Raw genomic sequence first — 22,196 nt, 5'->3', positions numbered from 1 at the left:
GTAGAGTTGATTATATCTGTGAAGCATCTTCTATTCTCTGCCTTAATGGATTGTCCCAGGGTGAGCTGTGAGTAGCTGGTGACGACGGGACAATCATCGTCCTTCCCAGGGTACCGAATAAACATGTACCATATGGTTTCAGAATCATCTTTGGTCTTTGGGTTCCTTAGGGCTCCAAGATGCTTCATTACTTTCTCCACAAGAGCTGTGTCCCATAGTCTTATCCCATCATGCCTCCAGAGTTAATTTAGTAGCTGTTTTCCATAATTGTGGCAATATATTTCTAGCTGCAAAAGACATGATGAAGATTAGTGGGTCCTGAAATGGTAAATTCTTATGGTCATGTGAAAATAGAGTTGATGAAGCTAGCCTCAGATCAGGCTGTATCACCTGTTCTGTAATAAAGAAACTTCTTTGCATTGGCCTAGACCTAAAGTCCAGTTCTCAAACCACTGCTGTTTTATGCTGCCAGTGTCAATGTCTTTGTGCATTGCTGATCTGGATGCACATTAACACCCACATTGTGATAACACGTCCAAGCCCTAATGAAATAGTGAGAAGTAACTTTTGGTGCAAATTTGTCTAGTGTCCCCGGTAGTTATGCTAGTCTAGTTGCTCAAGATTACATCTGGCTCTTGGCCTTTTTAGTGGACCAACATTTTCTTTTCATTTCTGTTATTTGGATAACCTTTCTATCTTTGTTCTCATCCATGAGTGTTTCCTTTTCTTCTTCTTTTTCATACAATATTTGGCAAGGCTTCTGGGGTTTGATCACCAGGTGAAAAAGGATGAAGGGGCGAGAGGAGACAAGATTTAGGGCCATGAATAAGATTAAAGAAGTACAATAAGAGACTTGTGGAGCACATTGTTTTCCTTTAAAAGGATAATTCTTAAAAGTGTTCTGACTTGAAGCTGACATTCAGAATATGGAACATGACCAAAGTTGGAATTGCTCAAGGCATACCAATAAATGACAGTGGCGTAGGCAGTCTCATGGAAGGAATCCAGAAGCAGAATCTAATAAGGAAAATGTTCAGCCATCATGATGTGTAATTATTTGGAGCTGAGCCAGTATACATCCAGCAGGAAGCTCCCTACACCAAAAGAATAGGTAATAAAATAGGGTTGAAGTCCCCCCTCTGCCTCCCAAGAGACCTTGGTTTTACAGAAATGGATTAGCCATATGATGTACAGTGTATTTAAAAGGCATCTTCCAGATCAATGACTAGAAGTCTCCTTAGGGCTCAGCTAGACATGACACTGTATTTCCCTTTTATGTGCATGTTTTTAAAGCTGCAAATAGAATTAGCAGGAAGGGAGGATTTAACCCTGCTGTGATCCAGAGGAAAATCCCTCCCCTGCAGGTGCAGTTTGCATTGGGGGAAATTCCCTGTTGGCAACCACTTAGGAGGAAAATTTTTCTCAGCAGGAGTGGGGGATGGATTAATTTCCCCCTCCACATCTACAATCCTGAGAATTATCATCCCCTGCCCTCAGAAAAAAAAAGCTGATTCTATTTGCATTTTTCTTTTGAAATACAAAGATATATTAAACATCACGTCTAGTTTGGCCCTTAGACAAAACCCTACTATCTGTGATATCAAGAACACTTAGGTCACACTTACTTTCTTTAAGTCACTCAGATGTGTGCCATATCCAATTCATATGCCCCTCTTTAGATGATGTTGCTCATTCATCGATAAACTTTGATGAAATAATTCCATGCTGGGAATCTTCCTGCACAATCACCTTTATGTGCTGAAAATAGTATTGGTGTCTGGTTTTTTGCTTATGATGCATGGATATTGAGGGTATATCTACAGTATGTACTTGTGTGGGATTTATGCATTGCACAGCATCCTCAAGCAATGCTTGCTGTGGCTCCCTTTACAAACACACCCCGCCCTCAGCAACTAAGCAGACTCCATTTTATTTTCTCACAATGTTCCCAATATAGCATCACTCTGGAGCATGGTGGAGAATTAAAATGTGGATCGGAAGAGTCTGTGTTAGATGAGCCCACGGAAGGACGCTGGCACAGGAGGAGTCCCTCTGTAGAGCTCTATGCCCCCAAACACTGTCTCTGGCCCTGATTTCCCCAAGGGAAACTGTGAATTGTAGTTTGATGAGTTTGCTGTGCATTCTTTGTCTGATATTGCCTGATGCTGGAGTCTTACCATGACCGCCATGTAGTGCCCACCAGTATTTTCTATGGCATCCAAGAAAGGTCTCATCATTAGATATCCTCTCAAATTTCAGCAATGTATTTGAGACGATTTGCTCTTGGTCATATCCTGTTTGCACTGACTCGGGCTCTCCTACATTGAGCAAGCCCCCTTAAACATTTCATCGGATGTCAAGAGTAGACACCCACACTTCCTTCTGTTCTGAATAGAGAAGAGGTACAAAGAGCTTCTCACTGTGAGTGGGCATGATGGAGGCTCTGATGTAGAGCCTTTTTCCCATTGGTGGGTTCCTGTCTCTTTGTGGCCCTGCATCTTTTTCTGCTCTTTCAGATGCAGCAGCCATTTTATACGTTGTGCTCCAACAGCAATCATGTTGTGTTATGCCGCATCCCCATGACAGCCATTTTGTGATTGGCATCAATTGCATTTCCTAAAAATTCTGGCCCCAAAATGTTGGTGACCCTAGTATTCCTATAGAAAGGGGATGTTTCTTAAGCCAGTATATGGGCTTAGCCACACTTACCCACTCTTTAGCACTCAATTGGAACAAACGTCAATTCGGATTTTCCGCATATTGACGTTTGCTCCAATTTGGCTTTAAAGAGCAGGTTTTTGTGGGGAAAAGGGGGCGCTCAGGCACAGCTTTAAAGTGTGGCTCATTGCCTGGAAAGAGCAGGGGAAAGGTAAAGTGTGGATAAGCTTTAAGACTGCAATATACCGGTAAGTACCAGTATAAGTAGATGCACCCTAAATTTTCTGAGTACAGAGATTTGTTATTTATTTGTTACATGTATGCAATGCCTTTCCATTAAAAAAAATATATGTCCAAGGCATTTCCCATGGCAATATTTCTGTACCTAAGGGAAATTCAAGAGTTTTTCAATATAGCATTCATTCATTGCTGTTTTGACTGCATTTCCCCCTACCAAAATTATTATTATTATTATTATTATTATTTTCATATAATTCTTTCAGAGCTGTGTGCTCTCCTATGACATTACATCAATGCAGGAGTGATCATTAGCTGCATTTTAATGAATAAGAGCACAACGCACAGTGCTCCACGGTTTCAACTTCTTTGGAGACCATGAGCTCCCCCTCCCCTGTGCTGAAAGGGATATCTATCCAGCCTTTGTAAAAAGAAAGGGGACAAAAATAATCACGGCTATTCCCTACCCTCCCTATCCCAGCACCTGGATGCAATTTGAACCTTTGGGAAAGCTAGAGCCTCTAAAACCTCAGATGGTGCTAAGCTTTTATTTTGAATCCACAACTGAATGAAATGAAAACTGAGATTTGGCCCAGAGGCTTAATTAAATATGAGCCAATCATCTGTTTTCTTGCCATAGAGCTCTGGCTTCCAGCAAAACATCTGGAGGGGAAAAGCTATTACTGGATGGATCAGAGAGGAAGGAAGGTGCAGTGTGTGCACTCTCATTAAGTCTCTCTGCTTTTTCATCTGAACATCAAATTTAATTCCAAGCTGAAGGAGCAAAACCATCAAGCACTGTGGCTGCTGCGTGACCTCCATGCACTCATTAAAAAAAAAAAGTCTATGCTTTTTCTTTCCAGGCAAAGCCCATCCAGAGCAGCTTACAATAGCGAAAAAAAATTGTAATGGTGGAAAATCAATATGATAGAAAAAAGAATAAAACCCATTCGGATTCTCTGTAACATAATCCACTCCAGCCTCGATCCAGCAAATTCCCCAAGAGAAGGCCAATTGAAACAAATAGGTCTTTAATACTTTCTAAAAACCCTTAAGTGTAAACACCAGCTACAAACCTACTGGGAAGGAGTTCAAAAGTTTTGGGAGCACCATGACGAAGACCCTCCACCCACCTCACAGACTCAAGGGGTGGGCACAAGAGGAAGGCCTCCTATTGAGACCTCGTTGTGTGGGCAGGATGGCACAGATGCAGGTGGTCCAATAAATAGGCCAGGTCCAATGATTGGAACTATTTTGTCCCAGAAATGCACTGGAAGCCAGTGTGGCTGTATAATACAGGTGGTGTTGGAGCTCAGTGAGCTTTTCACCCTGAAGTTTTTATTTGCAAGCATGTAGACCATCTGGGTCATGGCCCTTGCAGGCATGTGGAGCTGTGTAGAGTTGGCGTAGCCATTTCATGGATGTTACCTGAGCTGGCCATTGAAGCTGAAACTAGTACCTTGTGTTACAGGATAAGGAGGTTTCAGAAGCTGGTTAGTGTTTCCTTAAGGAAAAGAGGTCCCACAGCTCAAAGTTTCTGACATGGGTGCCATTTCCCTCTTAATACTAGGCACTTTGAGGCCACTGCTGATCACTCTAGAAGAGTGCAAGAAATGTTCAACACAAGCTCAGTCACGTTATTGGGACTTGACATATTCTAGGGGTGAGCCATGACATGGAAATCCGTTCCCATGAAAAGCACTGGTGAGCTCGAGCTTAAACTAGGCGTGTAAACTGTTGTGGTGGCTGTTTCAGTTTCTTACCAGCCCTTCCCTAGGAAAGTTGCAGCAATTTGAAAATGCAATATTAAAAATAGTTTCCAGTTACAGTCACAAGAATAGAGTGGGTCTTAAAAATATATATCTCAGGTGCGTAAGGCCAGGGCAGAGAAGCGCATCTTCAGCACATGACAGAAACTACATAATGGAAGTGCCAGGCTGTGTGGAGGGAATTCTGCAGCTTAGGGGCTGCCATAGAGAATGCCTTCTCCTGTGCTGCCGCATCTGCCTCCCGCAAACCTCTGAGGGAAGTGAAGGTATCAAGAGTGGATAGAGAGAGCAATCTGCTATTTGGCACCCAGTTAAAAAATCATCACAGGGCAGCTGTAAATGTGTGAAGATAGGAAGCTGTCGTATATCAAGCCATTTATCTCGGTGTGGTCGTCACAAGCTAGCAGTGGCTCTCTAAGATTTCATGCAGGCCTCTCTTCCAGCCCTGTTTAGATGCTCTAGCACTGGACTATGGTCCCTTCCCTTAGGGCAGAGCCAGTCATCCATAATTTCCAGCCATTGGGGAAAGTTTGCTCTTCTGCATTTTCATTTAGATGTGTAGGCATGGTAGTGCCCACCTTACTGAGTGTCCCTAATGCTACCAGCTATCTCATGGTGAGTTTGTGGCCCCAAAGAGCAAACGCTTGTTCTTTGCTGCCTCAGAGAGCAAGAATAGAACTAATGGGCTTGAGGTAACAGGGGGTGGGGTAGATGTCAGTTGAATATCAGGAGAATATTCTTCTTAACTGTATAAGCAATTCAGCAACAGCACCAACTACCTGGGCTCTTCCTCGCTAGAGTCTTCAAGCAGAGACTGGGCAGACATCTACTGAGAACACTCTAGTGCTGGATCCCCTCCACTGAGCAGGGGCTTCGCATATAAGGACCCCTCCAGTGGTTCTAAAGAGTCAGCTCTAAGTTCTTGTGACAAAAGCACGCTGCCATTTGTCAGCTCACAGCACAGTGGATGTGCAGTGAATATGGACTGGCAATCTGTTTTCTAGTGGCAGGATATCGACAGGAGAGCCAGTGTGGTGTAGTGGTTAAGAGCAGTAGACTCGTAATCTGGGGAACTGGGTTCGCGTCTCCGCTCCTCCACATGCAGCTGCTGGGTGACCTTGGGCCAGTCACACTTCTCTGAAGTCTCTCAGCCCCACTCACCTCACAGAGTGTTTGTTGTGGGGGAGGAAGGGAAAGGAGAATGTTAGCCGCTTTGAGACTCCTTCGGGTAGTGATAAAGCGGGATATCAAATCCAAACTCTTCTAAAAGTCATCAGTGAAATCAGAGCCAACAGCTGTGTTTGTTCTTTCCACGATCTTGCTAGGGCAGGGTTTTGATCCGGCTAGGACAAGAAACCTTGCTGTATACACACACGTGTGTGTGCATGTCAACACCCTTCAGATTATTTTTAGTCTCTTAACACTAAAAAAAGAAGTGCTATTTGTAAAGCCACATTTGAGACTTGTTAATGGTTGTCCTTGGTTGTAGCGATCTGCTCTTGTATGTCATGAAAGAGATCTCTTGTCAAGCTGCTCTTTGAGTGGAAGGTTGGTCTAGAAAGGCAAATGGGGCACTGCCCCATGATTTTCAGTCTATGCTTAATCTACCTGTCTTATTACTTACAAGCATTCTGTAGGGGGTGGGGGAGGTAACCCTGACTGTCAGCTTCCTCTTCCTTAATTTCAGGCCCCACCTGCACTATACATTTAAAAGAGTATCATACCACTTTAAACAGCCATGGCTTCCCCCAAAGAATCCTGGGAAGTGTAGTTTGTTAAGGGTACCGAGAGTTATTCAGCGTTCCCTGTTCCCCTCACAGAGCTACAGTTCTCAGTCAATCCTTCTTTTCAGGGAACTCTGGGAATGAACCCCTGTCAGTAGAAGAGGGATCTCCAAGCAAGTCTCAGCAACCTTAACAAAATACACTTCCCACGATTCACTGGGGGAAGGATTCACTGTTTAAAGTGATATGGCAATGCTGTAAATGTATAACATAGGTTGGAGGCAAAACGAGAAGTAGTTGGCTCTGCCCAGGGGTGCCAACTTGAATAAAATATGGGGGGCAGGTAAGCCCTACCCTGCGTAATCAATCACATGATGCAGTGTACACACACCATTTGAATGGCAATGCCCATCAACTTTTGGGGGGTGCCCCCTCAAATATTTCATTGGGAGGGTGAAGACCCCTTGGCCCTGGCTCCTGTGGCTCTGCCTGTGATTGGCTCTGGCTCTGATTCTATGTACCATTGGCCTCTCTTCTGTCTAGCCTACCAATCCCAATGGGCCACAACTGCCACTGGGTTCTTTACAGACAGATTTGAAACCAGATGGATGATCTTGCTTGCCATACTTGGCCATTGAGTTTTTACAGAGCAATGCCGACTGCTTATACCCTGAGAGGGTTAGGGGCCTGAGGGCAAGAGCCCAACCTTCTCCAACTGTTCTGGTTTCCTAGCTGTGCTTTGTGGATTAACACTGCACAAATTCTGCTAATGTTTTTAAATACTAGTAGAAGGAACTGAAGCTGAAAGCTGGTTACTTCAGTTCTGGCCTTTGAGTTCCATATTCATCAGAAACCTCTCCAACATACAGGCTACTGCATGCCTTTCAAGTTTCTATGAATATCTTTTATGGTGTGTGTGTGTGTGAGAGAGAGAGAGAGAGAGAGAGAGAGAGAGAGAGAGAGAGCGCTGATAGAATATTATATATTAATAATTGTATCGAAGGCACCTCCCAAGGCTGACTTCTATCCCAAAAGGAGATTAAATTTTATCTCCACTGTGTATTTTTCTCCTTTCAGATCTGAAAAGATCAGCTGGAAATGTGGCACGGTAACCATTGTTAATGGCGCATGAAGAGAAGAAAGACAGATTTTACTGTTTGGCCATATTTGCTGGGAGTTTCCAATTAAATATTTCCACTGCCAGTTCAGACGCTTATCTGTCTTTGAAAGAGGACAAAGACAGAGTTGTTTCACCTGCAGCTTGTGTACATAGCCATGGGCGGCTCTTGTTATGTCACTTGCAAACTATTTCCTTCCTCTTTTGTGTATTGATGACAGAGCAGATTCCTGTTAAGGTAAACTGAGCCTTCTGTTCACACACAACTTCAAAGAAGGTTATGTTTCAAAGGCAAGCACAATGGGGCCGGATGGGGTGGGGGAGAAGAGGTCCAGGCAGCCCCCTGTGTGCTGTGTGGGACTGAAACACTTATCAATATGGACGATTGAAAAGTGGAGGCGAGCTGGATGCCTAAACCAAAGATCCTTCACGTCTCCACAAATTTGCAGTAAGGGAAGCAAAGCTGAGCTGACGTCTAATGCAAATAGGCATATAAAAGCTGCCTTAAACCACTGCTGCTTCTAGCTCAGTCTGCACCTAGGATGAGGGACCTGTGACCCAGCCAGCAATGGCCAGTGGTCAGGATCAGGGAACAAAGGGAGCTGTGGTCCTGCAATATCTGGGAAGCCAGAAGTTCTCCACCTTGCTCTACATAGTTGGGCTGCAGCAGCTCAGGATTTCAGACAGCCCTAGCTGGTGATATTGGGAGTTGAGCCTGGGAACATTTGCATGCAATGTGTCTGCTCTGTTGCTGAGTCACTCAGGGCCCTTCCCTGTGGAGTTCTTTCTGTATCTGCCTGTAGCCTCTGTCTGTATCAATTGCCCATCCTGAAACTCTTGTGGGCATAGGCAAAGCTGCAGGAAGGGATTTGCCTGGAAAGCAGGTGGATTTCACTAGCAAAGCTAATGTTGCACTTCACCAGTTTCTGCTGAGTGTCAAGAAGTCACACAGCATATATGCTACTGATCTTCGTTTGGTGGGTTGGGGCAGTCTAGGTTTGAGCACACTAGAGGTGCCAACACCCATTTCTTTTGGCAAAAAGGTGGCAAAAGAGGGTTAAGTTAGGGTTGCCATATTTCAAACAGTGAAAATTCAGACAGAAAAGCTGTTGAGTGTTGTTGAGCTTTTTGGAGGGGGCAACGCCGTTCTGAGGCTGCCATATGTGCCGAGAATTATGGACGTATGGTATCCATAGTTAAGCAGAAAAAGGGGGGTCTGAAGGGAGAGCGAAGGAGAAAAAGAATTTAAGGGGAGTGCAGATTTATTTCTGTTGCATTCCTGTAGCTTTGGATGTTGTGGTTCTACATCTTGTTTTTTTATTTGATTTGTTGAGTGGCACGCAAACAGATAAATACAAGGAGGAAAAAGCCTATGTTGGGCTGTATCCAACAAAGTTTTTCTATTCCTGCAAAAACTTCTATTTGTGCAACATGCCTTCTCTCTCTCCTTTACTCACACACTCCACACTCCTCCAAATTTGCTCCAGAGGATTGGCGAAAACCCAGGAAGAAGAGAGGGTGGGGATGTTCCATCACGTAAGCGGATTGGTACAATCCACTCTAAATAGTGAAAAGTGGGTCCCATGTAGCAGGTGAGGTTAATGGCAGCTCTTGCCAGAGCCTAGAAAAGTTGAGAACTATGGGAAAAGATACTGTTTGGGATACAGTGTTCACACACTACTTAGGTGGCAAAGTACAAGTGTGAGAATGTTTGCATGAGTCTCCTTCAGAGATTTCTCTGCAAAATTTATTTGGACAGAAATGAAGACAGGGCCCAATAAGTGAGCATGTATATCTTTACCAGCCTTCTGCAAACTCATGCTCTCCAGGTGCCTTGGACTACAACTCCCATCATCCTTTACTATTAGCCATGCTTCCTGGGAGTTGGAATCCAACAACACTAGGAGGGCCACAAGTTGCCCATCCTTAAGGTGTCCCATAGGCAGTAGCTGCCCCACAGCACTGCTCGCAGTCTCCTCTGAACACCCAGAGTCTGCACAATTGTCATACTTCCTCCCCTTGTGGTACAATATTTTTCATTCCCCAGTTTTCTTCTTTTTTCTCTTCCCACTCAGGAGATCTTTTGTATATTCTCTCATTATTGCTGATATTTACAACTTAGAAACAAAATGAATTACTGCATAAGGTGCCAATATCTCTTACAATAAACCGGTGAGATCCTGTTTTCAATTTGGCAAGGTCTTTTTGGACGCATCCAGATTTTCATAATTTTCGTAGCAAGTCTGCAAATGGAAGAGTGCTCAGCAAGTTTGGAGCAGAAGTACAGTCCTCTCTCCTGCATTGAGCTTGAGGGAAACCCACTGAGTTGGTGGTCCTTGTGTCAATTATAAAATTGCCTCCCCATTCTTAGAACATTTTTTCTACTGTAAAACAACAACAGGGAGTCCCCAGGGAGCCTTTTGGGTTGTATGAGCAGAAGGCAAGCTCTCACAATGAATCTTCCCCTTCTTTTCCTTTCCCCTGCAGCCCCATGTACCCCTGCCCCCTAAAAGTCTCTCCAGAGAGTCTGGGGACCCTACCAAACATTGTGGGCTTTGTCATATGAGGCTGCAATGGGTGGAAGGAATTGCCCAAAACAGGGTAGAGGAATCTTGCATCAGTAGAGGATAGATTTCTTCTATCTGAGTTTGGTTAATTCCTCCCGTGTCCCCCTGTGGCCTCATATGATACAGCCCACAATGTTTGGTAGGTCCCCCAGATCCTGGCTTGGACTTGACCCTTGGGGTCCCTTCCAACTCTATATTTCTATGATCCTCCGGAGAGACTTTTCAAAGGGTAAAGGGGCACTGGAGAGGAATGGAATGATCCATATAAACATCCAAAGCTGCCTTATTACTGAATCAGACCATTGGTCCAGCTAGCTCAGCACTGTCTAAACTTGCTGGCAGCAGCTCTCCAGAGTTTCAGACAGTCTAGTAACACTGGGGATTTCACCTTGTACCTTCTGGATGTAAAGCAGATGTTGCACCATTGAGCTATGGCTCGGGGAATAATAATAATAATAATAATAATAATAATAATAATAATAATAATAATATACCCCAGCTACTCTTGGCAGCTTCCAACAAAATATTAAAAATACATTAAAACATCAGTCATTAAAATCTTCTCTACACAGGGCTGCCTTCACATGTCTTCTAAAAGTCCGATAGTTGTTTATTTCCTTGACACCTGATGGAAGGGCGTTCCATAGGGAGGGCGCCACTACCGAGAAGGCCCTCTGCCTGGTTCCCTGTAACTTGGCTTCACAGCGAGGGAATCGCCAGAAGGCCCTCAGTGCTCGACCTCAGTGTCTGGGCTGAAGGATGGGGGTGGAGACGCCAAGGCCATTTAGGGCTTTAAAGGTCAGCACCAACACTTTGAATTGTGCTCAGAAACGTACTGCATTTAACCCAAAGATAGGTTCACTGAAGTCCGAAAAGACTCCACTGTTGTCTTCCTCGTACAGATCACAGAGGAGAGTCTGGGTAACACAGAATATCTAATCCTCTGTCTGTGAAATGTACCATTGCTGAGTCAGTGACACTGAGCTCATAAAACACTTGGAGCCTGGCGTAACCTCCACCCCTTCATGCAATACCTGGCGGATGAGCAGGTATGATTCATGTGACTTGTTCATTCATTTCAGTGGGAGCTGGCCTTCACAGCAGCGCTTTGAGGTCTCGCCTTCTGGTGTGGAAACGTGCAAAATTCTAGTGACGGTTCACTTTTAAGGAGGTGTTTGATAGCATGAAGCTGTGATGCTTCTCATCTACCCTCCATGGAAAGGAGCCGCAAATTACTTGTAATGTTGTGCTAATGATGGCTTGAAGCCTGAGGTTGCATGAGAACATGAACAGCCTGATTCTGAAAGGCCATTATTCTGTATCACCCTATATAATGCCATAGAATTAAAGCTAAAATGGCCAAAGGCCAAAGCTTGGGTGTTAACATGGCAATTATTCTGCAGTCCTCTGTAACACTCTCACCTCTTTCCCTTCCTTTTCCCAGCTACTGTCAAGCGATGTGAATAAGAACCTGTAATCTGTTTAAGAGTTCAACACCCACTTCCCTTTGAGCTGTTGTGAAAATGGGAGTTTGCTCAATCCTTTCGATTAATGAGTTCCTTTTCACACGTGAAGGCTAGACAGGAGGGCGAGGAAGTTCACCATTTGTCTTCCTGAAGAGGAGACTGTGACTGTTCATGGTCGGTGGTAGATGTGTTGCTACCTAATTTTGGCCAGGATTCTATGGCTTTAACAGAGGTGTACCAAGCAGAATTCAATGGATCAAGTATATTGCTGGTATGAGATACACCAACGGGGAACTGAATTTTATGTGTTCAGTTTGTGTGTATTTATGATTTATTTTACAGTTTTGTAAACCGCTTTTAGGACCATGTGGTAGCAAAGTAGGCTATAAGCTTATTAGACGTTTACGGTAAATGTGTTCACCTGCTGAATCTCTTGCCTGTCGGGCAGTTGTTAAAGGCACAAGAACCCTGCCCAAATAAAATGTTCTTGGAATTTTCTTGGAATTTTCCCACTTTCCTCTTACCATGAGCATTGCTACAGTCATAAAGGCAGGCATGTGTGGTACTGACACTTAAGCACTGACACACTAATAGGTCATTCTTCCCCCACCCTCGTTATAATGTGTCAGACATATGCATCATAGCTGTGATGCAATTAAGTGAAATGCAGCAATGGAAACCTTGATTCTTCTCTAGAATAAGTAAGGTCACATAGGGTTGCCATATTTTAAGGAGCACAAAAGAGGACACATGTGCTGACCTCTACTTTTAACTATGGATCGCTATGACGACTCTCATTTGACATACCCATGTATGCACTCTGGACATGTATGTACTCTGGACTCTGCCATAAGCCTCCCTGCCACAGCTAACTCTCATCAGGAGCTTCAGTTCTGATCTGAGGTCAGAACTAGCAAAAAAAGGACAGGCCTTCATCATCTGTGCTCTCATATCTGCTTCACAGCCTCTTCTCCCCTATCACACTGCCTGAAGCTGGTCCACCCATAACCATAGCCACCCTGACTGGGCAATGATTAGGAAATGATGTCCCTGGCCCAGTGCTCCATTTTCCATATTTGCTAGCCATTTCTCCAGTGCAGAGCCCCATGGCTGTTTCCCACATCAACTTTTTTTTTTTTTTTGGACTTGGAGATAATATCTTTGTTGGACAAAGAATGTTGTTTGAAGTGTCCCACAAGTGTTTCTGCAACTGTACTGAGCAGATTACCTCTGTGTAGGAAAATTTTCAGTGCCTGTCCTGACCATTTGGTCACTTTCCTCCTCTTCCTTGCATAGGGGCACAGCCTCAGGCAGTTTGAATTGCTCTTGAGGATAGTCCTTTCCTGCTCAGTCGTTCAGCTGTACATGAGCTCTTATTACTGATACTTCTGCACCCTCCTTTTCAGTGCGGTATCTTGTTATGGCTGGTGAAGGAGAGGAATTGATTTGCTATAGCTGTGCAGCTTGTCTGTAATTATGATACAACTGTGATACAATTACAGAACATCACTGAGCATTTCTTTTGTTGTTGTTCCTGTTCTTCCTTTTGCTTACCAAGGAAGGGGGAGAAGGAAGAATGCACAGCCCACTGGCAATTTATGTACACATATATGCATCAAGGTAACAACAGATGGAAGCTAGAGAGAAGAGAAATAAGTGGACCCTCAGGTTATGTTATCTTCAGGTAACGTAATCTTCGAGTTGTGAACGCAGAAGTGGGTTTGCCGCTCAAGCGTGCGCTGAAGCGCTTTGTGTCGCTGTGCACAGATGCGGTCCTCCGGTTACGAATTTTTCAGGATACGGCTGGGCCTCTGGAACAGATCCCATTCATAACCAGAGGTACCACTGTACCGATAACAGTTTACTAACCAAACTGAACAAAAACAATATATAATTTGAGGATAAAAGAACAGTGAGGTTTTGTCTTTTAGGTTACGCCTTGATAAGAATAGAGTTAAGTATCCATCTAAAGCATGCAGAGAAAAGCTCCCTCAGAACTCCGCAGCCAATCAGCACACATGTTACCTCAGTGAAGATCATGCCAATCTAAATGGTTGCTTAGCAACACCATCACCACCTCCCTTGGGTAGTTCACTGACACTGGAACTAAAATTAACCCTTTCTGTTACAAACTGAATGATCCCTGCTGTTACACTTTCAACAACAAAGAATTATTCAGTATCGAGGCATCGACATATGTGGCTAGGCCTGCTGTGGTTTGCTACAGTTTTGCTGTAGTTTTGATGTGGTGGTGGTTGTTTTAAAAGAGGATCAATTGGATAAGCCTGGATGTTTTGTAGTAGATGAGTGCACAACCTGCAAGGATTTATTTTTCATTTCAAAACTAATGAAAACTAATGAAATTTGACAAAAATATGAATACTCATGGAATGATGCGGGCAGACAAGATGGGAGCTGCGTCTCCCACCAGTCACGAGTGAGCTTACTAAAGAGTTCCGGGGACCTGTGACACTCATGTGACTCAGGTCCATGTACCAACTGCAATAAAGCTCAAGTGGCCGCACAAACCAGAAAGTTTCCCATGGCCCCAGCTATAAGGCTTGATTAACAAGAACTTCTCCCCTCTGAATTGGCATAGTGTCAACGTGGAACTGAGTTTATTAGAAAGTATGTCTAGGGAACTTGGGAGCCATCCCTTAGGGCAGGGTGGGGGGAATATAATTAAACCCCAAACCCTATAATTACTCATATAGTGAAATGGCACACCTAGAGGAAGAACCTCCCAGGAGATCTGTGCATTTAAGAACTATTTTCAGGATTAGGTTGCACCGTCTCATTTCCTCTTTTCCTACGTTTGCAAGCTTGCTCTTCCTTCAAAGTGATCCCAGGTGGTCTCTATCCAGGCAGTGTTCAGGGCCATACACATTGATCTGCAGCGTAGAGTTGTTTCATGTGCCCACAGACATGCACATGAACTTAAGAAGATCAAGCCTGATGCCTCAAGCCAATGACCCAGCTAGTCCAGCGGTCTGTTCTGACAGATGACACTCACAGATACAACACTGAGTTTCTGGGCCTTGTTAGTGTACAAAAGCAAACATTCACTCTGGGCTAGAAGCATCTGAGAATTTGACATTGTCTATGTCTCTGCCCTCTCTTTCCATAGGTTGTCCAGGGCCTAGTAATTGGGAGATTGACAAGTCGTTATTCAGAGTGGACTCTGCTCATGTTGTGCGTCCTTGTCTTCTGCGGAGTGGGTGTTGGTATGGTAAGGTACCAGACACACATACATTACCTGATAAGGCTGTGCTTTTGAATACTCTACACTTGATGCTATGCAAGTGAACATATGAAAAGTATTGTGTTTGACATAATCTGGGAGTTTTGTCTGTTGTGTTACATTAGTGGTGGTCCATTCACACATTTTTCAATTTTCTCCCATGTGTGTTTGTGTTATGACCAAAAGCTCTACCAGGCTTCCAGATCAACAGTCAGCTTCCTATCATGGTCCAACTAGGACAAACAAGGGGGGATAATTTAAGCCTTTACTTCCTCCTGGAATTTTAAAAATATTTGCAAGTTAAAGGATGCTTTGCTTGGAATGGATTTTCCCAAATCTTGCCAGAATCTCCTGGGTTGAGAGAAAATATAAAAGCCAACATTTTTTTAAAAAAAGGTGTAATCAAACTTCTGCTGTTTGCGTTACATTGTCCAGAAGGACAAAAAATACATCTAACCACAGTAGATTCAATGTGGTTGATCCTCCAAACCATCACTTGGAAGATGGGAATGTACTGCAGACTCAAGAGCTCCCCTTTCAGATTCCCCCTTCATTTCCAGGTGCAATAGTGGCAGAAAATTATGGTTACCCTCAGTGCCGGATTTACGTATAAGCTAAACAAGCTATAGCTTAGGGCCCCACTCTCTTGGGGGCCCCCCAAAAATGTAAAGGGAAAAAAAACACCGGATGTACATTTCCAAAATATAAGATAAGAAACAAATAAAATAAAACCTACATACAGTTAGAGCTTAATAATTATTTCACTATTAATATACATATTCTTAATTATATTTCACTATTAATATACTTCTCCTTAATTGTATTTCAATTCAACAATTACTTTGATAAAATACATATTTTGTTATGTGCAAATGGCTTTAGATACCTATTAGGTCCATAAATTACCATATAGCATATATTCAACACAAAAAGCAGCGACAATTTGTTGTTGACAAAGGACAGCTGGACATATAAAGGGCCCCAGTAGCTTCAGTAGCTTAGGGCCTCATCAAACCTAAATCTGGCCCTGGTTACCCTGGCAACTATGGTTGCAAACTCTGCTTCAGATCATGGTTTGAATATTACCACTAACCATGTGTTTGAAAAGTCCACCACCTTGCTCTGGTCAGTGACTGGAAACAGGAACATGCTTTCTTTGGTTCCATGACTGCAGATAGGCAGTAGATGTTAACCCTTACTTACCCGATTTGGCTATTGCAGCAATCTTTTGGATGCTGCGCAACTTGGAAACAGAGTTGGGCTGCAAAAGAGGATGGGGCTCCTGTGCTTTTAACAGTTGCCATGCAAGTGATACCTGCTGAAATGCCACCTTCTACGCAACTTTTAAAAGGGCAGGACCTCTCTCTTCTTTTTCAACTGGTCATGCTAATCACAGCATGTTACCTCTATGGTGGAGTGCCCAAACGGAGCCCAAACTAGCTTCTGCCAACAGCACCTAGGATCTCTGCTATCAACTTGGTTCAGAGATTACAATCATTGTTTCCACAAGGTTCTCCTCACTGCCAAAGAGGCCTTAAAGGGCCCAGAAATACCTTCCCATGACAACTATTGATAGGAAACTACAGCTGCAGCGCTGTTTGCAAGGGAAAAAAGCTTTATAATCAAGGACCTGCCAAGAAAATATCCCATCTCTGGGGGCGGTTTATGTGCTGGGTTTCTTCATGGGGAAAAAGCGATCTTGACGCAACTTGGCCAGAGCTTCAGGAATATCCCTGTCTGAACTAAGCGTGCAGTTTATATATCTGCTGACATAAAAACAATTTTATGAGCTCTGCAGCTCTTTTATGAGGAGGACATTTAACAAAGATCTCCAGTTACAACCCCCACCCAAACTAATCACTTCCTTTCAGTGGCCTCCAAAATATGTAGAGCTGAAATTAACAGAGAGGCCAGCTGCACTGAAAAGAATCCCAGCAAAGGTTTAGGGTAGCAGATGAAGGAAAAAATAATGGGAAATAGAGAGCAGTAATGAACAGGGTGCTCCAAATCAGCCAGAGTTCAGCCTCATTGCCTTCCAAACCACCCCAGATCCAATGGCTTCCTTAGGAAGAAACTATGGTTTGGGGAAGGCCACATAGTTCATGCAGAAAGTCTGAGGTTCAACCCCTGGAATCTCCAGTAAAGAGAATGAGTTGCAGATAATAGGAAAGACTTCTGACTGAGACCCCGGAGAGACCCTGCCAGTCAGAGTAGACAGTGCTGGCCTAGATGGACAAATATTTGACCAAATATATGAACAGCCCAATTAAAATTTTAAATTTCACCACCAGTAATTGCTTTTTCCTTATTAATACTTTTTATTAAGCCTTCCAAAATATTTCAGCAATAGTCAATGAAGCAGCAATACAAACCAATAAAAAGAGCTAAAGAATCATTTAAAAGACTTGAGTTTTAATCTTGCACCTAAATATCCTTAATGAATGTCCCCCTCAGATCTGGGAGACGGTATAAGGTTTGATATGAAATGCAAACCTCAAGTGTCATCCTTAAACTTCATGGACTGCTTATCTCTTTAAAATATTTGTAGTCAGACTCAATTTCTCCCGAGCAACGTTTTCGCTGCCGTGTCAAAATGTTAAAGGAGTGGGGGGGGGGCGAGCCACCATGCGCTGTTCAGATATGATACACTACGCGTGCCTTTTGTCCTCAGGTGTCACACAGAAATCTTGTTTGAAGCAGTTTGGGACTTCTTGCAATTTCCCCCCATCTCAAGATCTCAAGGTGCTGTGAGGGCAATTGCAATGAAGAAGGCAGCAAGCAGTTTTGTTTTGCTTACAAAAAAATTCCTATTGATTTACAAAGTCTTCTGGCCACAGGCAAATGGTAGATGCAGCAGCAGATCAGGTCAGGTGGGCAGGTGAAGCTTGAACCCTGAGCTTTGAGAGCCACCATTTGAGGGTCCTCCTCAGCCTTTGGCACCACATCTTTTACCTGTGCTCTTTTTTCAGTTTATCATGGCTATGGTTCTAAATTGTTGTGGCCACCCACTCATGGTCAATACCTTGTCAAAATATCTGCAGGAAGTGACAGCAGTATTAGGGGGCTCCTCCCCCTCTCCCCCACTGGATATTAAAAAGTGAAAAGGCAAGTGGTGTGTTACTGCGCATAAGGCGTCTAACAGTAAAAACTCCTACTAACCCACCTACACTTTGAAAGGAGATATAGATTTAAAGGGCTGTTCCCAAAGCTACTTGAAAAGCTGGGTGTGGGCAAACACACCTATATCTTTCCAGACTCCCTTCGAGATTGAAAGTTGACTACCAAACAAAGAATGTAAGAAGCCGCCTTATTATCACTTATTGATTTGATTTATCAAATTTATATCCTGCCCTTCCTCCCCAAGGACCCCAGGGCAGCACACAGATTCACAATCTGAAAGAAAAGATTCTAAAAACAATTACAGTAAAAAAACTATTCTAAAAGCAGTTCCACCCAATTATCTTGGGGTTGCCAGAGACAGTATTCTTTAGCCACCAAGTGCCTGGATAAACAGGAATGTTTTCAAAAGCCTCCTGAAAATTAATAACGATAGAGAACAGGCACACTTCACTAGGGAGGCCATTCTACAACCAGGGTGCCACCTCTGAAAAGGCCCTGCTGGGCAGTCCCTAGCAAACACACCACCAATAATTGGCTACCAAACCATACATTTAAAGCACATGTAAAGGATACTCACACCTGAAAGAATCCTGGGAACTGTAGTTTACTCTTCACAAGAGTTATAATTCCCAGCATCTTATTTCCCAGGATTCTTTAGGGGAGTGCTTTAAATGTATGGTCAGGTAATTTGTCCTTCTAGCCCAGGCTTCCTCAACCTCAGCCCTCCAGATGTTTTGAGACTACAAGTCCCATCATCCCTGACCACTGGTCCTACTAGCTAGGGATCATGGGAGTTGTAGGCCAAAAATATCTGGAGGGCCAAGGTTGAGGAAGCCTGTTCTAGCCCAGTGATGGATCTCCTGAACAGAGCAGCCCCCAAGTGTCTCAGGAATAAGAGGTCTATCCAATCGCCTTCAACCTAGTACTAATCACCAGGGGTTGAACTTGAGACCTTTGGAAGGCAAAGTATACAGAGTGATGGTCCCTGCAGTTCTGGGGTTATGAGTGCATTCCCAAATTCAGAGTCTCTGCCTAAGCATGTCTTCAGTGCTTTTGTTTTGGTGATAAAAATCTGGAAGGATCTTTGAGCAGCTGCACCATAAGAAAATAATTACATTCACTTCTTAGGCACACTGATTTGCATTTATACTGGGAGACATTCCAGCTGACAAACGTTCAATTGATTCATTAGCAAGTGAGCAGGCCAGACAGGTCGCACACACACACCAGTTCTGCACTCTGTAATGCGCTGCTGCTCGTTTGTTTTGACAAGCACGGTTTGGCTTTAATTATCTGTGCTAATACATTGCTGGTAAATATTGTGCAGGCAGTCTTGGGTTAGTAATGAGCACTTGAATGAGACCACATTACAGCTCTCTCTGCTGTTTAAATTGCCCCTGTGAAGACTGAGCTAGATGTGACACATGGCTGGCATATTTCTTCCCCACAACATTGTTTAAAAACCAATTGAAGCCTGGGGAACCTGCTTTTGGAGGGGTTTTTTTTGTGCTTTTGCATGTGTATACCATTGGGGGAAACTGCACTGCAGCTGCACATGACATCATGGAAGAATCTTAAAAACAGCTGTAGCTCTTGAGGTGGTTCGCTGGATGAAACCTTTAGCAGCCTCTAAGTGGTGATTGAGAAGGGAGAGAACTTCATGCCAGTATCTTTAAGCACTGGGAGGTGATGGAGGAGCTGGCAGGTGGGTGTTGCAGGATCCTATTGCTTTGCAAAGATACCATTGCTGAGTAGATGGTCATTCCTGCTGACATCTGCAGCCTGCACCCATGAGAGAGACTACCCAGTGTGAAACCTTGTTCTGTGCTCACACATGCACACCATTTTCCCACTGCCCTCCAATACTTAAAGATACGGATAGAAGTTCCTCTCTCCTTTCAGATTGCATTGCAGTGTCTGCCAAAGGTTTCTCTGTAGGAAATCACTGTATGACCCACCACAGCTTAAGATGGGAGAAAAAATAAGTTCTTTGCTGGCTCATTAAGTGAACTTGTGAGAAATACTTTTTTTAAAGTCAGGTGGCCTCTCTCCTTTCTGAAATCCAAATGCCTTCAGATGTTTGGTTGTGACACTGGCACTAATCAGAACACATTAAAAAGGTAAAGGGACCCCTGACCATTAGGTCCAATCGTGACCAGCTCTGGGGTTGCGGCGCTCATCTCGCTTTATTGGCCGAGGGAGCCAGCATACAGCTTCCGGGTCATGTGGCCAGCATGACTAAGCCGCTTCTGGCAAACCAGAGCAGCGCACGGAAACACCGTTTACCTTCCTGCCTGAGTGGTACCTGTTTATCTACTTGCACTTTAATGTGCTTTCGAACTGCTAGGTTGGCAGGAGCTGGGACCGAGCAACGGGAGCTCACCCCGTCACGGGGATTCAAACCGCCGACCTTCTGATCAGCAAGTCCTAGGCTCCGTGGTTTAACCCACAGCGCCACCCGCATCCCTATCAGAACACATAGGTTCCTTTTATTAACACCTAACAATAAGCGACCTTACCAAAAAAATGGCTACTAAACTACAGAATCAAGTCAGTAGCTGCCTGTTTCAGATCTAATGAACCTAGTGGCTGTCTTTTATTTAATAAGGTTCCATCCTTCAATCAATTGACTTTCAGCTCTTTAAAAAACAAAAAACAAAAACCTGTCACTTTTTGTCAGCCAAACTTGACTGGTGTAGAGCAGAGCTGCTCCTCTGTATTGGCAAGTTTTGGCTCTGTGGGCCACGCTCATGTCTTGCAATGTTTTTTCTTTATCCAAGTCTTCCTGGATACTGATACACACACACACACACACACACACACACCCTGCTGCATTTGTTGTATTCTAAAGCTGGCATTCTAACAGGCTTTCCTGCTTTGTCCCTTCTCCCAGGCCCTGATGACCAACATTTTCCATTATTGCCTGATTGTGCCCCCCATGATATTCTCCTTCGGTACTATAGCCGTCATTTCGGACATCATCCTGACCAAGTCCGTCCCTGCTTCTGACACTGGTAAGACCGGCTCCTCCGCCGGATGGATTTCCTTCTCCCTCTTTCTTGATGAAACCAGCTGGATGCGGCGCTTGATTCCGGTTCACTTCTCTGAAAACGCTATGCACTGCCAAATGTCTTGTGCTCTGCCAGAGAGCCCAGCAGGAAGAATGCCCAGTTCCAAAGTCTCTGCACATCTCACATGCATTTATTTTTTTAAAAACAATGGGTAGCCTTCAGTGGGATTTGCTTATTTGCCAAGCCGGCGAAGACTAGTTAGGATCAGTAGGGCTGGAAGCTGCAAGGGTGCCTGCAAGGAAGCCGGTGGCCCATATTGACTTAATGAGCCGGTTGCAGAAGAAAGAGACAGAATCTTGCAGGGCTTCCTGGGATTAATGTCCTTGGGAAAGACCTGTGCAGTGTCCCTCTGCTTGGAGGTAGGACCTAGGTGTCATGTGGCCTCCTATCGCACCAGCGCCTTGGGACCACCTCTTGGCTTGCAGCCTAGCAGCACTCATGCATAGCTGCAATGTCTGTGAACTGGTGCCTCCACAACGGGGCTATGTGTGTGTCCACCACTGCAGTACGCCTGATTCCAGCAACCCCACCTAGAGAGGCATCCCTGCTCATGCACTGTCACTCTGCAAGAATGGAGCCTGGCTGTGGCGCCCATGCTTCTCAAGGCACTTGCTTGAGGGCCACCACAAGTGATGAATGGGAGTCCTTGTAATTCTTCACTCTTCTGAAGAATTCCATGATGGCGATATGCAAGCTGTACCCTGGTGCTTCACAGTGTCTCCTCTGAACAATCACTTTACCTAAGCAGAAGACAAGCCATAGTGTTGTTGTTTTTCCAGAGAGTTGAAGGTGGTTTGAAAATGGGATTACTGTTTCAGTTCTGGGGGGGAAAGGTTTTCCAGGTTTTTATACAGACTTCTGGGATAGCTCAGTTGTTAAAACATGAGACTCTTAATCTCAGGGTTGTGCGTTTGAGCCCCACATTGAGCAAAAGATTCCTGCATTGCAGGCAGTTGGGCCAGATGACTCTCATGGTTGCTTCCAACTCTACAATGCTATAATTCTATGTTTGATCCCAGATTATAGCAGGATCAAAGGAATATGTATGTGCAATGGCAAGCAAAGGCCCTCTCAAGTCACTTACAGCCTGTGTTCAGGCTTGGATTGGGAAGAGCCAAGTTCAAATTCCCATTTAGTCATAAAGTTCGCTGGACGGTGTTGGGCCAATTATTTCCCTCAGCCCATCCTAACCTCACAGGATTGCAGTAAGGATACAACGGCATTTT

General features: G+C 44.2%; 1 protein-coding gene across 2 annotated transcripts in view; it reads left to right on the top strand.

Annotated features, from left to right (window-relative positions):
* SLC22A18 (solute carrier family 22 member 18) overlaps positions 1-22,196 on the top strand; it is a 96,606-nt gene that overhangs the window by 70,585 nt on the left and 3,825 nt on the right. For both annotated transcript variants that reach the window (XM_053393689.1, XM_053393680.1), the window contains exons 9-10: positions 14,666-14,767; positions 20,793-20,913. In XM_053393689.1, coding sequence (XP_053249664.1) covers positions 14,666-14,767; positions 20,793-20,913 — 223 coding nt within the window. The remainder of the gene's footprint in view (positions 1-14,665; positions 14,768-20,792; positions 20,914-22,196) is intronic.

Source organism: Podarcis raffonei, chromosome 1 (genome assembly GCF_027172205.1).
Source record: "Podarcis raffonei isolate rPodRaf1 chromosome 1, rPodRaf1.pri, whole genome shotgun sequence".
In the NCBI taxonomy this organism is placed as follows: domain Eukaryota; kingdom Metazoa; phylum Chordata; class Lepidosauria; order Squamata; family Lacertidae; genus Podarcis; species Podarcis raffonei.
This window is presented reverse-complemented; position numbering and strand designations above follow the sequence as displayed.